This window comes from Ammodytes marinus, assembly GCF_949987685.1.
Source record: "Ammodytes marinus genome assembly, chromosome: 11".
In the NCBI taxonomy this organism is placed as follows: domain Eukaryota; kingdom Metazoa; phylum Chordata; class Actinopteri; order Uranoscopiformes; family Ammodytidae; genus Ammodytes; species Ammodytes marinus.
This window is the reverse complement of record NC_137215.1, coordinates 19723453-19744609: the sequence shown is the minus strand read 5'-3', so window position 1 is coordinate 19744609 and position 21157 is coordinate 19723453. Positions and strand designations below refer to the sequence as shown.

Below are 21157 nucleotides of genomic sequence, written 5' to 3'. Positions count from 1 at the left end.
ACTTTATTTCGTTTGTAGTGTTTTGGTATGTATGAACATACCTGCATGTTCATTAACAACCATAAGCTTGAAAACAGCTGACATTAAGGAGTACAGCTGTGTGTTGTGTGGGCAAACTTATAGTAGAGTGTAGTGCCTGAGCATGGGCTTGTGCTCTGCCACTGCTTATAGCAGCGTTCTGTCGCATTGTGGAATGACCAGCTGTCTGCCTGCCAGTCCACACTCTTAACGTTGTCACCCTACCCTCGTCTCAGGCCAGACATCAGCCACCCAGTTCTCACAAATGCCCTGCTTTCACCTCAACCCGCTGCAACACCGAGTGGCCGACCCCTGACCCCTCCCCCATCCAGTGTTCTAGACCGGGAACTCCAAGAGGCCTACCGGGAATGTGAAGAGCAAATGGTCTCGCTGGGCATTCTTGATTTCGCAGTTCCTCCCGAAACCACGCCTGAGACGGCTCACGATGCGGGGAAGAAAACTGGACAAGCGATGGTTAATAAGAGCAATGACTCACAGTCACTGCCTCCAGTTGTAGTCAAGCCTGGACACAGCAGCAACGGGGGCCATGGAAACAAGAGTACACACGGAAACAGTGAGGCAGCAGCAACCAGTCAGAAGGATACAGTTTTGTTTAGTTTCAGGGATTACATACTGGGCACTGAGAGTAGTGCTGGGCCAGCAGAGACGGAGAGTGAAATTAAAACAACACAGAGCCTGGATAAATGTCCAGAGGTGAAGCCAGAAAAAGACACCGAGCAGAAGGAAAGACCACTGCATACACAATTAGAAACGACAACAGAATCGCAAAAAGAGGTTCTTTTCACTGAGCAGAGAGACAATCAAAGAGACAAACATGTTGATCCTAATGCAGCCATTGAGGAAACTGTAGATTGTAATACATTGATTAAGGAGGAATGCAAAGAGGCATTAACCAAGATTGTGGATATAAAGAAAGAAAATCACAGCGGTGAGTCCAGTATTAAAGTTTGTATAGTTGATCCTGAAAAGACAGATGATTCAGTTGATGCAACAGCAGGGTGCAGTGATCTTAATATAAAGGATAAAGATGCATTATCAGAGATGAAGACAGCAGCAAACAGTCACACTGGGGAGGATCAGGAGTCAAAAAAAGACAAAGGGATGAATTCACAAAGCGACAGACAGGCCGAGCAGGACAAAAAGGCAAAGAAGAAAGACAAGAAGAAACAAAGGAAAAAGAAGAAGATGGAGCAGAATGCAGAAAGCGAACAGAGGGACAAGACAGTAGTGCAACCTGAAAATGATTTACCGGCTGTGTTGCCTATGAATAGAGAAATCCACACAGATTCAAAGGCAAATGTAGAATCAGTGTTGCAGGCAGACAGTCAGACTGTGATTTGTGGGGAACGGCCTGATAATGGATTTGACTACAAGCAGCAGCTCAGTCCCGGGGGAAATCCCAGCTCCAGTCCCCCACTATCATTGCCTCATATCACACAGGATCATCTTACTCTTTCACAGACGCCTCATCAGTCAGATCCCCACAAAAATACGGAGGCCCCATGTGGCATAAATTACTGTCCGGAAGAGACCCCACAGCGGAAGCATCATTCGACTGGAGTTGTCATCAGTAACCACAATACACCGATGACATATGTCAATACGACTGCTATCAATCCAGCTGATTCTGCTGATAAGAGTTCAGATGCACAAAGACAGGAGGCTATAGTTACCTCAGAAGCAGGTATACTCGCAAAAGAGAACAGGAGCCCACTCTCCAGCAGTCAAACTTGTGTGGGAGAGAGTGTAGTGGAGAGTGCCCTTGATGAGGCTTCGGTGGTGGTGGTTGCAGCGTTGCCACTGACAACACCCACGATGCCAGAAGTGATAGAAAGCAAGGGAGAGGGAGAGCTCTGCGAGAGGCGTGATTTGCTGGAGAGAGTAGCCACTGTAGCAATAATAGCACAGAGAGAGAAAGCATTGGGAGAGAAAGACTGGGAAGGGATAGAAAAGTGCCTCAGCTCTGCAGACGGAGAGAAAGAAGGACTCCTGGACAGCCCTCCGCAGCTCTCGTTAATCTGTTCACAGGGAAATCGCTCGCTTGCAGTCTCAGCCAAAGAGGGACAGGCTGCATCTGAGGAAGGCTGCAGCAGCAAAATGCCACACAACTCGGCTGAGACGGTAATAAAGGGACAGAGGGAGGCAGGCGTTTGCAGTGCAGACACAGAAGGAGACAGAGAAAAGGAACAACTCCGGTTAGAAGCCTGTCACAGTGCTGCGGGATTGGAGGCAGGAGAAGGAGGAGAGGAGGTGGGAGAGAAAGGAGGGCTAGCTGGGGAGCACAGTTCATTCAGCCAGCCTGTGGAAGGCTCTGCTGTTGGGGTGTCATCAGCTGAGACTGAGACGTGTCCGCCCACCGATGTTGCCGAGTCACAGCTGAAGCCACAGAGCCAGAGTGAGCCGATTGCCAACATCCCTGAAAGCATCCGCACTGAACAGGACCGTCTCTCTCTCCCCTGCCAGGAGGAGAATGGCGCAGCAATTTCAGCTCTCCCCACTCCCCCTGAACAGAGCTCCGGCAGTACAAAGGGAGTGGTAAGGACTGATCTCAAACGGAATGCGATTTCCGAGGAAACAAGGTCTTTGGGACACACTTGTGAGGAGTCATCCATCAAAGAAAAGCAGACAAACAACGATAAAGTCTTCCCGCTTTCAATCTCACCTCAGCCTTTGACGACTCCACAGCAAATACAAGTTGAGCGACAGGCCAGTAACAATCAACAGGTCCAGCCGGAGAGTAGCACAGCAGAAGCCGGGATAGACGAAAGTGCAGCTAAGTTTCAAGTCCAAGCCCGGACCCATAGTAACAGTGGTAGCCCTGCTGTGTCCGTAGCAGGTGTGCATGTACGTGACAGTAGTGGACGCAACAGAGTTCACTTTGCGGACACTGTGAAACAAGAGTGCAGTTCCTCCCCGGATCGCAAGACCATGTCGGTGTCAGTGATGGACTGCGCTTCATTGCCTCCGCTGACTGTGCATGAGAGTTTGCACCATCCTGTCGTGGAGGCCAGCTACACCTTCCCAGATTACCTCAGCTTTAAGAAGCCAGACAACTCCACGAATGCTGCTCCTACCAAGGATGAACCAGCGACACGCAGCTCGGCGGACTTAACAAAGCCACAGAAAGATGTCCAAAATAAGTGCACTACAGTTACCAAGGAAAATATTTACAAAGATCAGTCAAGTCATGACAACTTGGAGACAAACACTGTGGATTTACAGTCGGCCTGTTCAATAGACCCTCCATGTCCTACTGAGAAGAACCAGACTGGTAATGAAAAATGTGTTGACCTTTCACAGACAGCAGGAAGTGCCAACTCAGAGGCTGATCATTTTAAAGTTCAACAGGTGTCGGCTGAGGTGACAAAGGAATTAGAGGGGGAAACAGGGAAGGGTGCTGTAAATCTGTGTTTGTCAAATAATGAAGAGCAAGATAAGTTACCTGCTGAGTCTCAAAGCTTGGTCAAGACTGACCAGCCCCAGCAGTCACTTTTATTAAGTGATGCTACTGTCATTCTTGAAGAAAAAGAAGCTAACCAACATTCTCTCTCCTCGTGTTCTATGCTTCCAACTGATGTTGTTGCCTGCAAGCCTTTAAGTGATGAATTACATGTTGGGCAGCTCTCTACTGACGTTGACCCCAGTTCAAAGTATGACACTGTGACCTCGACAAAGCCAAGTGACCCCAGTCACCAGCCCCCCACCCAATTAGATCAAAACCCTTTTGATGGACTAGTTATCATTGATCGGATGGAGGTCAATGAGTCCAGGATTCACTCTCCTGATCAGATCAAAGATGAATCGGTGACTTCAGAGGTGCCAGCCTCTGACAAGTCATTTCCGGATATTGAGCAAAGTGCCAGTAATCCTTCCTTTGTGCTGCAGCCTCCCGGCCCCATGTTGAGTCACTTGGAGTTCATTAATGACTGTGATGTCTTTCTTCCTGAGCGGACAGATAGCTGCAGTGCTGACGGTGACAGCACCAAAGTCTCTGGAGAAGTGGACGGCAGCAGGATCGGGGAAATGACAGAAATGCTTTTAGAAGAGGATCTGCAGTCTGGTGATGTCAGTGTTAAAGCAGATGAGATTAGCCCGAATCCGGGGGAAAGCAATTATGCTATGGAGTCAGTCGTTGAACTTGAGAATTTTGCAAACACCAGTGTAAATATTCAATTTTCACAGGAGGAAAATGTGACTCTTCCAGCTCAGCCACCTGGTGCTGTGGGTGTGCTGGCAAAGTGTGAATCTGATAATGCAATGTCTCTATGTCCCACTGAGCCAGACTCTATTTGCATTAAACCTATAATTTCTGAAGCTTCCATTAAGGATGACCTCATCAATGTCAGCTTCCCACTCAGCTCCCACCTGCCTTCCAACAAGGCTTATGATGAAATTAAACAGGACAATATGATAGAGAAAGGCAGAATGGGGGATCATATCAACAAGCTGTGTGAAGAGGAAAGGAAACCAGTTGAAGAGGCAACAAGGGATAATCAAAAGGATACAGCAGACAGCATTAAACTACAGACAGGAAAAACAGGAACAACGCCACAGCAGAGTGATGGGCCAGATAAAGAGGCAGTGGAGGAAATTGGAGACATGCAGCCACCACATAAACATAAAGTACAACCGACTGAATCCGCAATAAGGGATATAAAGGAGGAAGGAGAAAGGAAGAGTGGCATTGCATCTAAAAGCCAGGCGGAGATGTCTTCCTTATCTCCCAACAGTGCTGCAGGGTTTCCTGAGGAAATGCTAAGTGCTGAGGTAGATTCTGGTAGTGAACCTGGAACTGTTTATGACCAGAGTTTCCGCCAAACACTGGACCCCAGCTCTGACAGGGAAAAGGCACAAGATGTGAGTGCAGCTTGTGGCCAATTGCAGTCCACACCTGATCCAAACTGTTTTGCTCAGCAACAGGAGCCACAGCAGCAGCGTCTGGGATCCAGGCATCCCACGGAGGAATTGTCAAGTGGCCGTGTAGAGGGGGATGAGTTGACGGGTGTTGACAGCAGTGGCAATGAACGAGTGATAGGTCTAGAGAAAGGCAAGGGAGAGGGAGGACAGGCCGCGCCGGGGGTTGAAAGAGTTTATGTCCCATCTCACCTTGCCAGTGATTTAAATGAGAGTGGAAGTGCAGCTCAGAGAAATGCCTCAGCTGACATTGAGATAGTAAGAGCTCGCTCTCATGTAGGTGATGAGACGAGACAGGGAATGGATGAGGATGAAATCCCTGGGTTAGGGGTTGTTAGGTCAGCTACAGAGGCAATGCCCCCTGACCAAACTGACTTTGTGAGTGATCTGATTGGTAAAGGTCAGCAGAAAAGCATCCTATCAGCTGCCTGCCAAGAACAACATGGGACACCTGTTACCACAACGAACACTGCTGCATCTGTTGAGTCATCACAAGAACATGAGACTTCACCTTTCCCAATCCCTGTTTCCTCAAAGGTCGGCACAGACCCTCACGCCAGTCGTACAGAGGCTGTGTTAAGTGCAAACCAGGCTGAAGAAATGCATACAAAAATACTCTGTGCCCTGCCAGATCCAGTTGAGCAACAAGAAACGGGTAAAAAGAATTTCAGTGCTGCCACTGCTGTGAAAAGCAACAGTAGTAAAACCGAAATTCAGGATACAGTGTGCGAGCCTCCTGAGCTAAAAAGTTGTAATATAACCTCAGCCCCGGTAGCACAAACACCCATAAAAGGCATTGATGTAGAGGAGATCACAAAGGGAGATATAGTAGCTTTTGACGAAGAGAAAGCTAGCAGCCAGGGGAAGGGACAAAATGAGATAAAAGACATTAACAATGAAGCTAGGGATATACAGGGGGTCGTAAATCTAACTGGGAGTGCTAAAGACTGCAGCTCTGGATCAATTACACTTTCAAAGCTCGGTGAAAGTGAGGTGTCACACAGCAGCACAGAAACTGCTGTTGGGCCCTGTGAGGGGAGCATTGTTCTTTCCAAGGCAACAGAAAATGACAATGATATGATGGATAAAATAACTCCAGATGTTAAGTTAGTGGCAAATGTTGTTTCGTCAAAGTTCCCAGAAGACTTTGCACAGACCCCTGCTGCAGCCCCCACGCAGTCGGAGAAGCCATGTGATCAAATGTCTTTGTCAAAGCCCCAAGATGATATTGTAGTAAACCTCCCTGTTCCTGCCTCCCACGGTGAAGTGCAATCCATTGAAAAAGTGTCCGCCCCCATCACCCTTGATGAAAAAGTGCCTGTGAATACAGAGAACCCTGCTCCTGCACTGACAGACCAAGAACCAGATAGGAACTGGATTACAGCTCTAAAAGAAGCTGCATCCCATTCTCAGAGTAAACAAGCGAACACAGTGGATACCTCAAGGTAAACAAAAGAGCATGTGTGTGATTGAAAACATTATAAGAAAAGAAAAAGAAAAACCTTAAGAAAGGGGAGATTAGAGGAGTAGCACACATACAAGACTTTACGTGACAAAAGCTAACGAGGGCATTTGTTTTAAGGGTCAGTAGAGGTCACCATGGGCTTAACTCTTCAATGTTTGTCGCATATCATCTGCTCCAGTACATCACATAGGGAAACGCCCATGTGTAGTCTGTTTTGGGGTTTGCGTCCCAAGCCACAACATTCAGGACCATGACTAAAGAATTATTCATTTATATTGATATTTCCATGGGTTGCAAATTATTTGATAGCTATTCAGCATTAATAGATTTTGTCAGTTTCGTTCGACGTATCATTCCAGTAACAGGGTAATGTTTGGTTCTTGTTTTGTATTGATATTAGAGAGGGCAGTGTGACAATGAATATGAATGAGGAGGTAAACACAGAGCTGCACTTTGTATTGAATCAAGCGCGGGTCAGATGACCGTGCCTGTTAAAGTCTAATGGAAGCAATGCAGCCCTTTATATTCAAAGGATGACATCAGCTGTGTGGCATCGTCCCTGCTCTCCAGGGCAAGAATGAGCCTTTTCTAACACAATGCAACAACAACAACAAACGCACACATATACAGACACAGACACAGACACACACACACACACACACACACACACACACACACACACACACACACACACACACACACACACACACACACACACACACACACACACACACACACACACACACACACACACACACCCTCTGGTAGAGAAGCTCCTGTACCCACACTTACAAACGCATATGTCAGTTGGCATTCCTTGAGCATGTGCTGTAAACTTAACAACAAATCCCCCAACCCCCTCTTCTCTTGCATTGTTTTTCCAGACCCCTCCCATCTCTGGAGTCTCCTCAACTGGAGTTTCTTACTCCCACTGAGGAGATAGTTGCTCCTCTGAGAGAAGAGGATATCCCACCACCGGAGCACACTGCAGAGGGGACAACAGAGATCCCAACGCTAAAGCCAGTGGACCTTCCTGAGCCTTTAGAGAAGACACAAGAGCTCGGAGAACCGACACAGCACACGGCAGAGATCCCAGATCCAACACAGAGTACAAGTGTAGAGCTACCAGAAGAAACAAAGAACCCAGAGCCCACAGAACCAACCGAGAAAGACAAAGAACGTCCTCCAGAACCAGAAAGGGAGTTGGTAACTTATCCGGAAATAGCGGAGAAGCCCGCTATTTCACCAACACCAACACAGCCCACGCCAGAGCTCCTAGATCAAACACAGAGTACAAGAGTAGAGCTACCAGAAGAAACAAAGAACCCAGAGCTCACAGAACCAACCGAGAAAGACCAAGAACCTCTTCCAGAACCAAAAAGGGAGTCTGTAACTTCTTCGGAAATAGTGGAGAAGCCCGCTGAGCTCCCGGAACCGACGGAAATCACAGTAGAGTTTCCAGAGCCAACACAGAATGAAGAGCCAGCAGAACCAACAAATAATGAAGAACTAGAACCAGCAGAGCCTCTTGAACCAGTGAAGAAGCTGGTCAGTGAGCTGCCAGAGGAGCCGGTGGAAGAACCTCTAGACATCCCACCTGTGGAGCTATTTCAAGTGCCAGCTTGGGAAACTGCAGTGACAGAATCAGTCCAGGCACCTGCTGAGGAGCCACAGGACAGCGGGTGAGTGTCATACATTATCAATAACAACGAGGGTTTTGATGGTGAGATGAGATTTACTTTAGAGAGACTTTGAATCTGAGTGAATTAATTCATTTTTTTATGACCACAATCAATGTGTTGAAATATTTTGCAACAGCCAACAACTTCCACTTTTGCAGTGTAATGTGCACGACAGATCATTTTACTGTCCGTGTCCAATTACCTAGGTTATGAATTGATGGCATTTTCCAGTGAAAGCCTGCAGTACTTGTTTGAATTAAGCGTGGTGGGATGTTTCCCTAGAAGGCTGCAACCAAGGGGCTTTTTCCTCTCAGAACTCAGAGTCTGGATTAAACAGAACATGTCCTATGTAATCCACAGTTGACTAAAATCTAGGATTAAAGCCTGTTACCATTACTGTACAAACACCAGGATTATGGGTTGACAGGTCCTTTTGTGGTTGAACTGTTATTTATTTTAAAAGAAAAAAACTGTCATCAGATGGTTTGTATGTGACCTTTCAGAGCTGATCCTCATAACATTTTCACGACACCGACGTATCCCAGACTTTTTATCGCAGCTACATTATTTGTAAAAGGGGGGATCTCTCAGGGGGACATGTGCTTTACAGCTCAGCAGCAGCTCTGGCTGTCACACATTTAAAATGGATTTCCATGCGCTTGGAGAGTCCTATTGGTGGCTTTGTTTGGCTTCCAGACACCTCGAGGGCGTCTGGTCGGTGGTTGCTGTCTGCAACGGTTTAACGGTGTCTGTTCGACGGATGACAAGGAGTCTCGCAGATTTATACCGGTTGGTGTAGCGATGTAAAAGCAATGGCAGTGAACCTTTTATGTTGTTGAAACTCCTGACTTAGTTAAATACACATGGTAAACCAGTGTGCTGTTTAGTTTCACCCTCCATGTAGGCATTTAGTGTTTATTCAAGCATTTTCTCTTACAGCTCAATGCTAGACTAACCTTCCATGTTGGTCATTTTTTTACTGAAATACTTCATATGTAACTACTGTGTTCATTGTGCATCTACGCATGTGCTGTGAAAGTGGTGTTTTTCCACTTTATTAGCTATGTGATAAATGTCTTTTGGGATATTTTAATTAAACCAAATCACTGCTGTTATTTTGTATGGCTTTTCTCAGCTTCAGCAGTTATCTCTCGTATTTGTCACTCTCTCATGCCGTTTGCTACATTCTCAGGAGGCATCCCACATGCCAGAGTAGCATTTGCCGCCTGTCAATCACAACACTTGTCCCATTACTGCTGTTGGGAGACATAAAGATTTGCTCAGAGTAGGAGTGAGGAAGAGTGACAGAGCTATTTCCACTATAGGTTTCATCAATGGATAAAGTTACACTTGCAAACGTGTGGCAGGGACATGCACGCTGGATGCTGTGTGTGTGTGTGTACATGAGGTTTTTCCCCGCCCCCAGGGGCTGTCCTAGCTGTCAGTCCTGCTCAGTCTGTGCGGCTTTGTGAACTGAAGCCTGTAGTGGGAGGAATTTTGGGTAGGCACTCAGCCCCACTGAAGTCATTTGCGCGGAGCAGACGGAGTGGAACAAAAGCCAGAGTTCAGGGAAACACTTGAGCATGTGCTGCGGCTCGAGTGTGTGTATACGAGAGCGTGCGTCAGAGTCACAGACAGAGGAGAGAAGAGACCAAGACGTACAGTTAATGGCTCTGGTGTTTTGGAGTGTTCCAGGCAACTCAGAAGAAGTCATTTCCATCACTCACTCTAGCTAACATTCTCTCTCTCTGTCAAGTTTTTTTGATGGACTACTCCGTGGCTGAAATCGGGGTGAGTTGACAAGAAGAAATAGGTGGCCTATTTTCTTTTGTGCGTGTGCGTGTACAGTAGGTAAGTCCCTCCAGGTGGATGCAGCAGATGGTCAGTAGGTAACTAGAGCTAATTACGCTCTGTCTCTCTACCGACCGCACCAGATGGGCACATGGAAGGGACAAATAGAAAGATGAAGATACAGAAGGAGGACAGGAAGGAACAAAGTTGCGAAATGAATGATGCATTGCAAAAAATGTGACAGGTTAGAGCATGTCTCGCTCCGCCCTTCATTGATGTTGAGGCTGCCGGATAGACAGTTGGCGACAGATCTCAGTCGTAGTAAAACTAATAATTAACTATACTGTCTGTGACAATACAATCTTGTTGGCATGGTAGACTTTTAAAATTACCACATATGACTACAATTGGCCGCAGACTTGTTGAATGACATGTGACACAAGAGTACCAGGATAACATCTTAATTTTTTTTTGTTAACAATTGGTTTTAATACAGCACATCATGTTTTCTCACACTATGAGGATCGCCTGTGCGTGGTGTGTAGGATATTTCTCATCCACGTTTTTTGGAGTAAAAAGTAAGTGGGACGTGCTATAGCCCACATTGTACTGTAAATAGACTAGTTACCATGGAGACTGTAGGTTCATATGACTTTGCTGGAATGACCTGAATTGGATAATCTCATTCATTCAACCACACTACTCTAAGGCCTATTAATAATAATTGAATCTCAGTAGTGGCCGAGGAGCACTGGTGGATTATTTATGAAGTATGTGTTTGCTATACAATGTGTTCTTGAAAGTGCATTACGTGTGGGTGTGTGGGTCAGGACAGTATGAGCTAGCTGCTGGCTCTAGAACAGAAACAGTCTTACCATCATTAAGATACAGCAATAAAAAAAACACTTTTCTTAGTAACTTCAGCTGGCTTTATTTACGACTGTCTGTATGTCATTATACACACTGCCTGGACTTGCTGTCATTCGCGTCCAGCTGTTTCCCGTAGATTACACTTAATGTGTGTGCGGCTTGGATACAGTGCAGGCAAAGTCACTTTTGTTTACTTTATACTCAGTCATGAAAGTCGAGAATATGGCTTTGTTATCTGGACTGCGGTAGAAAAGGGGCTGGACTTGTAGAATCTGGATTCGCTTTCTCAAAAACTGCTCATGAGGTGCCCTTCAGAAAAGTTCTGCACACTGCTGAATAACCAACAATAAAAAGAGCCTCCAGGTGTTAATGCCAGTAGTAAAACTACAATTACGTGAGGAAGTTTTCTTTCTTCTCTAACATGTTGCCTGTTATGGTGATGAAGCCTCTACTAGTTCATACACATCATATACTGTATACTGTATATGGAAGAAGGGCCCAGTTGTAAAGCTCCAGCTGTTAACCTGAGTGGGTCAGCTGACATTATCCCCACATAAAAGCCACTCATACACCACACTTAACCAAAGTCCAGGCTAATCTTATTTGCGAATTGGCTCTTCTCTTATTAGCTTAATTTATTTTTACTAACTGCTCCATAGCAGTTTTTGTCCATCTCTGGGGGCAGCAGTGAGTCTTCTAACAGTTTGCTTCGACTATGTTGTGACTCGGTTGTTTCTATTTCCAGGCTGCATGTGCCAAGTTGGCCACAGACGCTGACATATGTATAGCGTTGGCTGGCGGGTGTAAGGGATTTGTAATGAGAGGAATGTTACCGAATAAAAATTCAGATATGGCGTTGTAGAAGGTTTCCTTCTCATGCCACCATCCAGTGTTGGATGTAAACTGTAACTTGCTACGCCCTTAAGAAAAGCACACACCCTCATTAAATGTGATTAAGTTCTGACTTTACTGGAGAGAGAGAGGGATGGAGAATAACAGAGCTCAGTTTCAGTCTGAATTGAGCAGCTGGAAGGGACGTTTGGAAAGTGCAGCTCAGCAGTACACAGTTGACTGGACGGGTGAGTTTTTGCAAATGGGCTTTTAGTTGATGGAGGTGTTGTAAAGCTCTGTTCTGAGGAAAAGGCTACCGGGGTATTTATAGAGCTAAACAGGAGGCATGCCCCAAGTGGGGAACAGCTGCATGGGGCGTCCATCGCATTGCCTGTCAGATTAGAGAGCCTATACCACTCCAGATAAGACAGGCCTGGATATGGGCCAAATCCACTCCACCAGGTGTCCAATGATGACAGAGACATACACTAAAACAGACTATCACTGCAGAGGGCAAGTCGAGCGAGCAAGGGTGACATGGGATATCATGTAAGGGTGTACTGAATAGAGGAGTAAAAGTACATTTTCAGTGTCATGTCATTTATATGACAAGGTGCTCTCAGGAAGGTTGGAGTGAGCATTTGTATTTTTCAAGCCATTAACATATGTTTAGGTGACGGTCAGATCGGAGTGCCTCATCTTTCTCTGCTGCGAGGTAAGCTTCCATCTCGGTTCATTACGGGACAAAACCGAGAGTGTCCTCACTGTACTTGGCCCTCTCTTTTTCTTTTCTTTTTTGGTCTGTCTGTTGATGTTGTGCATTCCCTCCCCTGCAGGCCCTCCCTTGCTGAGCAGGCGGAGAGAGGTGACCGTGCCCCTGCTGCCCCTTCCTCTCCCCAACCTTCTGCCTCTGAAAACCACTTCCTGCCCGCCCTACCACCCCATCTCCACGACACCACAGAGTTCCCCACTCCCCCTCCAACACCCCCACCAGAGAGGCACGCTCCCCCGGCTCTACCAACCCCACCTGCATCACCCGTTCTTCCTCCTTCTCCTCCTCTTCCTCCACCAGCCCTACCCTCCCCTCCTCTACCTCCTGCTTGTGAGGACCACCGCCCTGATTCTGCACCCTGCCAACCCCCTTTAAGGTATGAACCCTGCCTGAGCCTGTCACTGTTCCTGAACCTATTCATTAAGATGTTTTTTCCATTTCACTTTAAAAGGTCATAAAGAAACACTCGTCATTTGTGATGTTTATTATGATGTGAATGTGTGTGAGTGGGACTTCAGTGACCCTACTCGGCTTTGTTTCCTGACACCGTACCGTACGGTAGATTTGTCAAGTGCTGACACTAGTCCCTCTAGCCTGCTAGACGTAAAGTAGTCATGTCCTTATCCTTTCAACCTCAGTTCAGGATAAATTAGGGCATTAATGGTGGAGCCAGTGATTCTGATGAAGGCTTGTTGTGAACACTGTGTGTGCGCTGAAAACAATAATGTTGTTGTGTTGTGTTAATACACAGCCTATGCCCTGTAAACGGACATGTGGCCGCTTTGTTTACATACCCTTTGTTTGCATATGCTACCAGTTTACAGAGCCTAGGCTGTGTATTAACACCAGATTTGTTTGACATTTTGGGAAAATATGCTTGTTCTCTTTGTTGCAGAGAACAAGGTGAGAAGATCGAGACACTTTCTTTCCTCTAAACTGTAAATATGTTGCTCGGGCTGGCCCGTTGTTAGCTTAGCTTAGCATTAAGACTTTCTTAAACGGACTGGCTCTGTCCAAAGGTCTGCCTTTCTTCATCTTTCTGTGCTGAATTATTTCCTGGCTGATTGCAGTGACACAACTGGTTCTGGCCAATAAGTAGTACAGCTCACAAACCCCTGTAAAATGTCACATTTACAGTATTTGGACTACATTTGTTGGGTTGATTAAAAAAAACAAGATATAACGATTGAATTTGTGAGGTTCACAGGTGCTGACAGGTGGTGTTTGTTGCTAAGCTAACCAGCTGCTGGCTCATGCTTCTAATTTACCATACACACAGACATGAGAGCGGTATTGAGCTTCTCATCTAACTCTATGCATTTTTCCTTTAATGTTTTACCATGCCTATCAGGAATGGTGAAATATAATTCGGACTGTGCTCACTGTACATACTGTATATAGATGCAGTTTATCACATGCAGCATTATTAGCCTGTTCTAAGTGAAATCAAGAGCAAATTTCTGGTCTTACCACCTCACACAATTACAGATTAGCATTGCTATGCATGTCTACCACATGAACTCATAGGAAACTGGATTGGCTGATGCTTGAACTCAGTGGTCATGGAAACTAAAACATATACTGTATAATTGTGGCTTGTTAATGTTGGATATCGATATGCGGATCTTTTAAACATTACAGGATACAGTAGAGCAGCACGCTATTTCACAATTAGCACAGCCTTCCCCATCTTGACCACTTGACGTATTATGGCTAATTTTGTGTTATTTGAGCTGTTTGTGTAGCACCCTAGTCATGGCACCAACAACATTATTTTCATTTAGAATGCTGACGCTGATTACATGTAAATGTTTCTTAAATATTTTTCTGCCAGCACAGTTTCCCCTCCGAAAAAACGTCCGATTCCTCCAGAATCCTTCTTGTTGTGGAAGTTTAGACCATAGAGGGAATGACTCAGCCACTTTCACAGTGCAATTGTTATTTACAACCAGCAGAGGGTGTTTTTCCCTTCAGAGTCCACTATGCATGTTTTACTGTAGATGTTTTACTGCCTTCCTGCATCTGCACTCTGCTGCTACAGGTATAAGACTAACACAGGGAGACACAACACCAGCTCTCACAATCCATGCGTGTTGAATAAGAAAAAGGCTTGTTCATTGTCTATATGCAGAATTAGACATGTTTTTTTCTAAACAAGATGCCATTTTTACTTTCTTAAATGCTTGTGCCTCTCTTGCTAAGATGTGACCAGACTTTTGAGAAGGATGGACTAGCAGCACAGTGTTGTTATATTATTTATGGAATCTGAGAGGACTGCCAGCAGAAAGGCAAAGAGGGGTCTGCATGCCAACATATGTGCAGTAATAACCCCTACTAAACTATACTTTTAATCTGGTGCACAAGGTTGAGTTTCATATGCAATGCAAAGAAGACTAGAACATAAAATATGCACTTGTAAAGAGATGACACAAATGCCAGTCAGCACAAGGCCTTACTCGCTATTCTCCAGTCAACATGTGATAATCAAATGACAGTTACCTAAAAGGCAAACATATCTTGTGTTCTTTATCCTGACTTAATCATTGAGATTAGCATGAGGAATGATTACATCCTGATCCTTCTGTGACAAAAACATTAAGGTAGGCTTCTTTTTTTGAATTAATTCTTTTTCAGAATAATTCATTAGTCAGTGACTTCCACACATTTTATACACATGCTTTTTGTTGTGAAGACAGTCCCTGACAGCAAAGAGTGAGGTTCTTATTTTACTGTATTTCCCTGAAAACTCCAAAACTAGTCAGCTCTTCCCCTGATTTGGTATGTTTTTATTACCTCACTTTCTTCTCTTTGAAACTGTAGAGAAATCCATAAAGTTGCATTTAGAGGCTATGCTTTTAGTTTTCTGACAAATGTCTTATTAACCTATGCAACCACAACACATGTCTGCGTTTGAGGTAATGAGTCAATCGGGTATCTGAGCCATTGTTTCACTGGATCGTTCTCTTTGAGATTTTACATTGAAGCGCCCTGATCACTCAACCGATTGCTTTTGGTTACAAAAAGAAGGAATGCCACCGACTCTTGAAGAGTTATACTGTAAGTGCAGAGGTAGGAAGTCAGAGAGTGGATGTTTTGTAGACGCAGCCTCAGGAAATTGATCCCACGACTGACTGCTTTATGGGAGCGATGCAGCCTCTTCTTGGCATATGAACAACAAAGCTCCAGGCCTTTACCCTGCCTGATCAGCAGCTGTTCAGCAGGAGGATCAGAGGGGCAGATCCGCGATCAGTGTCACAAACTAATCTAATACCAGGATTCCCCAAAACACATCTTTGACACAGTGTTTGTCCCTTGGTTTGTTAGAGTTAGAGGAATACTTTGGCATGTGTCATCGATGATGTTCAGGATGTTTGAATAGCTAGAGAGATAAGTAACCTACTTTAGTTGCAGTAATAATAATAATAATAATAATAATAATAATAATAATTAACATACATGACAAAAACACACATAACTTGGGTCCAACTGAAGGGGTACATTGCTTGTTTTCCTTTTTTTAATCTGACCATGTGGCAATGTTGTCACCATCTCTGGCTAGCATTTGCAAGATGAATGAAAACTAACAATAATAAGCTATTACTAAAGACCCCCTTCTTAAGTCCTGCTTATAACATTTGATTCTGAATGAAACTGTTTTGACACAACTGAAATCCATTTGAAAGGTTATCTTCCTTCTACTGACATATTCTTAAATGAAAAAGTCTTGCCAACCTTCCCATTCTGCTTTACCCACTCCACCATCATAACTAGCATAAAAGCCTGAATTATTACATTTAGACCCTCTTGCAGACTACACATACGGATGATAGTGACCCTGATTCCTCTTGAGCGCCGTTATGAATCTTTTAGAAAAAACTGCCAAGGCCATATCTTCCGGTGTCTGAGTTCGTTGAATTTTTTATTCCTTCATTTTCTTCAGTCCTACACTTGGAACCGCAGTGCCAGGCCCGGCTCTAAAAGTAGCAGCACAGAGACGTTGTTGTTATGTCAGCCATTCAACTGAACAGGAACTTGTTCTTTGCTTGTACATGCTGTGCTGCCCTAGATACATCTTTGATCTGGTATGAAGGTCCGGACGGCAGTTAGCAATCAATATTTTGGTTTTAGCAGGGGTCTGTGTTGGGAGCTGTGAGTGGGCATCATTTTTACTTGTCCCCTCGGGCTCTGAAGCATCGACCAACAGGCCCACCATAGACTAGATTCAACATCGATACTCTATGTGAACATCAGTTAATGGACTTCATGTTTACATGCAAACACTCCCCTTTTCACATATCCTGTGATGTTGTACATGAACACCTGCTTTGTGTTTTTTATTTTGTCCTTTTAGTTCACATAGGCAGAGGTGCGCCACCTGAAACCTGCGTACAGCAAGATTTCTTGCGCGACTTCAAATGCTGTCGGCTGTGCATGCTATTGTAGTAGTGAGCCCTCGTTTTCTTGCTTTCCCATGACTGCACAATAGATTTATTCTTCTCATATTTCCGACGCCCCTCTTTCCCATTGCTCCTTTACAATCAATGGGACAACTTGCCCAAACCTGTTCCTGCTCTTATTTCCATCCCACAGGACACATTTCGATGTCTTTGTCACACACCGATGTCTACACTGGAAAACGCTACTAGACAAAATATAATTAATGCACGTAAGGTCTGTGATGCAATTCCAGGTTTGATGAGAGTGCCAGTAAATTAGATCACCAACTGAGCAGGTTGCCCAGGGATTCAACACAGGGACCTTTAATTTAGAAATGTAGATGCTCATATGTCAAGAAGCATAATGTCCCTGGCTCTTGATGGAAGAGTGGCATCTCTGATTAAGCACCTATAAATAGAAATGTATGTCTTTAACCTTCACATTACGTGTTGAAAAAAATGTTGTCGAATATTTTTAGTTTAATTGTTTCTTATTTTGGTTTGGTCTCATAATGCCTGTTTTCTCAATGTGTGCTGATACTGAGGTACTGGTAGAGTAGCATGAATGGAATAGAGTGTCAGAGCTGTATAATGCACACACATACTAGTTTCTCAGCCTATTGTTTACCTCAGGCATCACTCTGGTTGGCCACGCTGAATGCGGGAAGCACCCATTGTTTGAAAAAGAGGCAGCAAATTGACACTTTCACTATGCTACTCACTCGGTGAGAGGGGGGGGGGGGGATCTTGGCTGGGTAAAGGCAAAGTGGAGAGGTACTGTTATTGTGGATAGGGAGGATGATGGGGACTGACGCCTGGAATGAAAGAGAAAGCGCCTGCTAATCAGTGCGGTTTTCGGGGGTCTGCTATTGTCAGGCTCCCCTGCATAGCCGTAGAAGCTGGCCGGGGGAAAAGGCTGCTTGTCTTTTTAAAGGCGCAGGAGGCTGGAGTCCGGGGAGAGAGAGAGGGGGGAGGAGGCAATCGAGAGCAGCAACACACAGCTCAGCGATATCAGCAACCAAACAGAGAGCAGAGCACATCAGACACTCATGCAAGACGGCGAGAACGCAGGATTATTATTCCAGCCCTATTTGTCAGGATTATTCTCTTATTGACGTGTTTTTGCCATCAGCTATTTAATTCCTCCAGGTGTTTTGCATCATTTTTTAACCACCGGATGAGAAGCAGGGAAATATCTCCAGTCGCTAGTGGAGCAGATGCTCGGGGATGCAGTCTATAAATTGAGGGAGCCCTCAATCATCCACCGCTCTGCTCCTGATGCAAGCAGGACTCTCTCCTCATCTTCTGCACTGCAGCACAGTAAGCTCGGCCAGTGCTCTGGGTGCCAGCCTCCCCAGCAACGATCAGAGGGGGAGGAAGAGGTGTTTTTTTGGGGAGGAGCAGGTGAATGTGGAGAGGGTGGCTGGAGAGCAGGAGCTGGCAGGGGGGGCAGGTGTGGGGGGGGGGGGCAGAGCTAGCCGAGGATGGGAGCCAACGAGTCCATGGAGCAAGGAGACACAACCTGTCCCTCTCAAGAACACATGTGAGTTAGACTTAGTCTGTGTTGTGTCCTGAAACATTGTGTTGTGACCGAGCAAATATAAAAGCAGAAGAAAAATTATGAAAATTACGTTATTTCAAAGCTGAAGGTCTGGAAAGCCGCTCCACTGCTTCTGTTCTGCTGCTATACATGGTTTGTTTATGGCTTTAAATTATTCCTCCATGCAACATAAATATTCATTGTGGTTGCAGGTTGATTTATAATACAGAATGCAATCACCTGTGAGTAATATAATGGCTGTGCTCGCCATTTTTCATCGCTCTGAGACACTGTGTTCTCCTACCGTCCTCAGTTTTTGATTTCTCTAAATCTATCATTTCATGCATACTGCCATGAGACCTTTACCATGCTGTGAAATCCAACACGACCAACTGAGCGCGCCACCATTTTTATTGTTGTTGTTTGCTTTTGTGAGGCAAACAGGGATGAGATAACCTGCGCATGTGTGCAGGCACATGTGTTATAGATGCCTTGAATACAGTCCAGCATGTAAGGATAAAACATAATAGATCCTCAGTGGAACCAGAATTAAGCAATGAGTGCAGTAGTAGGTGCCATTGGGAGGCTGGTGGGGTGATGTTTTTGTTCTGTGTGAAGGAGGACGCGACTGTCGCACTGGGAGCAGGAACTGGTGACGGTGTGGAAATAGAACACGCTGTGTGGGGGGGAGGAAGAAGTTAACTCAGGAATATCAGCAGATGAGAGAAAGACAGAGCAAGAGAGTTAAAGAGGGAGAGAGAGAGCGACGGAGCGAGAGTGCTCCACTTTGCTGTGTTTTATTTATATCCGAGACAGGGGGAAACAAGGATCTGGGGAGAAACAGAAGGGGGAGGGATATGCATGTGTGTATGTGTCGTCTGTTATGTAGGAATGAATGATTTATGGTGCGATACGGCAATATTTCATCTCAGACCTCTACTGAATTCAGACCTCAGAGGATTGGATACTTTAATAAAAACATCAGCTGCAGAGTCATTTTTTTCCCACAGGTGTGCAAAACAGCAAAGCAGCCCAACCGTTAATAATGAGGCTCTTACCGAGTTCACCGTCAAAAGCACTTACAGCATATAAAGCTTTCACACATCAAAGCACTGCACGGCTCTGATGTGGAAGTGTCAGGTAATGGTCCAAATGAATCGTCAATTTCTATTTCTTTTCCTCCTCATTATATTATGAAATCTAAAATGAGAGTCCAGGTTGTGTTGTTGTCTGTACTCGTGGTGGGATCGGGGGGGGGGGGAATCCTTTCTCTGTGTCTTTTCTTGTAGTTAACTGAATGACCCTATACCGTTGGAGTTCATCATTAAAATGGAGAGATATTTGAACCCTCTGACTCCTGCTGTTTTTTTAAACGTGCCATCTGCTTGCAGTCAAAGTCTCAGATTAGGTTTGGTGACGTATTGCAGGGAGAGATTATGTTAGTCTCACACTTTTTTTTTCTCAGTGGCTTCATTGTTTTGAGACGGGACAAAGGGATACCTGACCTCAGAGGGGGAGATTTATTTCTGATTGAACTTGAACGCAGTCTGGATAGAGATGAGAAAGAAAAAAATAACTCTTTTCTTTAAGGTTCCGTTCATACGACATGCAGAAGGTGTAGAGTGATTCTCTGTAAGATTTTGTTTCCTGAGGTTTGAAGAGGACAGAGCCGCTTTGTGCTCTTGTCCCCATTACAAAGGCTCTAAAAGTTGCTCCCCATTCACCGTGTCACATCTGTGTGGAAACTGGATAGGCTCTTGTAAAAATGAATATACGTTGTTGTGGTGGTGTTTCACAGGGTGCACAGGGACAATGACGTAATACGTTATACCCAGACACACTTTGATCAAGGGTATAAAAAGCACTGGAGCTCCCTCTGTTGGTCTATTCATTTATATATCTCACAGGAGAGACCATAGACTGTGCACATAGTAGTGTATCGAGGGACAGACACATAGTATGACATCATATGTTTTTACTTTATAATTGTACTATTGTCTTCCATACAGTCAGGGTACACAGTGTAAGATGTTTACTTCCCAATGCCAAGTTCACAATAATACTATCTAATATATCAATCTATCTATCTATTTCACCGATTTTGTTAATCTAGCTACTATTGTTTTTCTTTCCCCTTTTGACTGACGGTAGATTGTTTAGTGCCCAAGATGCTCAGGACACACAGATCACTAATCAACCCGATGTGATATTGAAAGCTCCAAAGCGGCGGAGAGGCAAGTCAATTTGCTAAATGAGTAGTAGATAACAAAGGGATGATGAATAGTAAAGATGGGGCAGGAGGTGCGGGAAAAGAGATGGATGAGCGTTGTGTCCAGACAGACAGGGTTTAGAGGTGTTTGACAGTCGGTAGACGATGTATAGGGAGTCTGCTGCAGCAAATCCATTGAGGCTAATGGCACAGCTGCTTGGAGACCATGCAGCCTGCCTCCATTCACCCCTTCCTCCATCTTTGTTTTCAATGTCTAATGTCTTGTTCTCTTGTCTAATATCACAGTTACCTCACCTCCTTATTGCTCTTTGATGGTGACACCAAATTTACCATTTGAGCAGATAAGAGTCAATCCAACATCTCCAAATGCCTCCAAATTCTATTTTTGAGGAAGATTGTGTGTATATAGGACAGACAGGTGGTGGTAGGTTTAGGTGTCAGTGTAGCCCAGTTTCCCCTTCACCCTGGGGGCTGGCGATGGCTCTTCCTCCACCCCTTGTGAAAGCTGTTTTGAATTTGGCTGGAAGCAGAGACACGTCTGACTGTCTGAAATGCAGTGTCCCCCTCTCTCAAGCCGCAGAGTTTCT

At 45.0% G+C, this 21157-nt stretch overlaps 1 protein-coding gene across 3 annotated transcripts in view; it reads left to right on the top strand.

Annotated features, from left to right (window-relative positions):
• Window positions 1–21157, top strand: part of tacc2 (transforming, acidic coiled-coil containing protein 2) — a 45717-nt gene that overhangs the window by 7383 nt on the left and 17177 nt on the right. For 2 of the 3 annotated variants that reach the window (XM_080037333.1, XM_080037332.1), the window contains exons 4-5: window positions 7303–8100; window positions 12429–12740. In XM_080037333.1, coding sequence (XP_079893459.1) covers window positions 7303–8100; window positions 12429–12740 — 1110 coding nt within the window. The remainder of the gene's footprint in view (window positions 1–7302; window positions 8101–12428; window positions 12741–21157) is intronic. The other variant, XM_080037334.1, reaches the window with a different exon arrangement.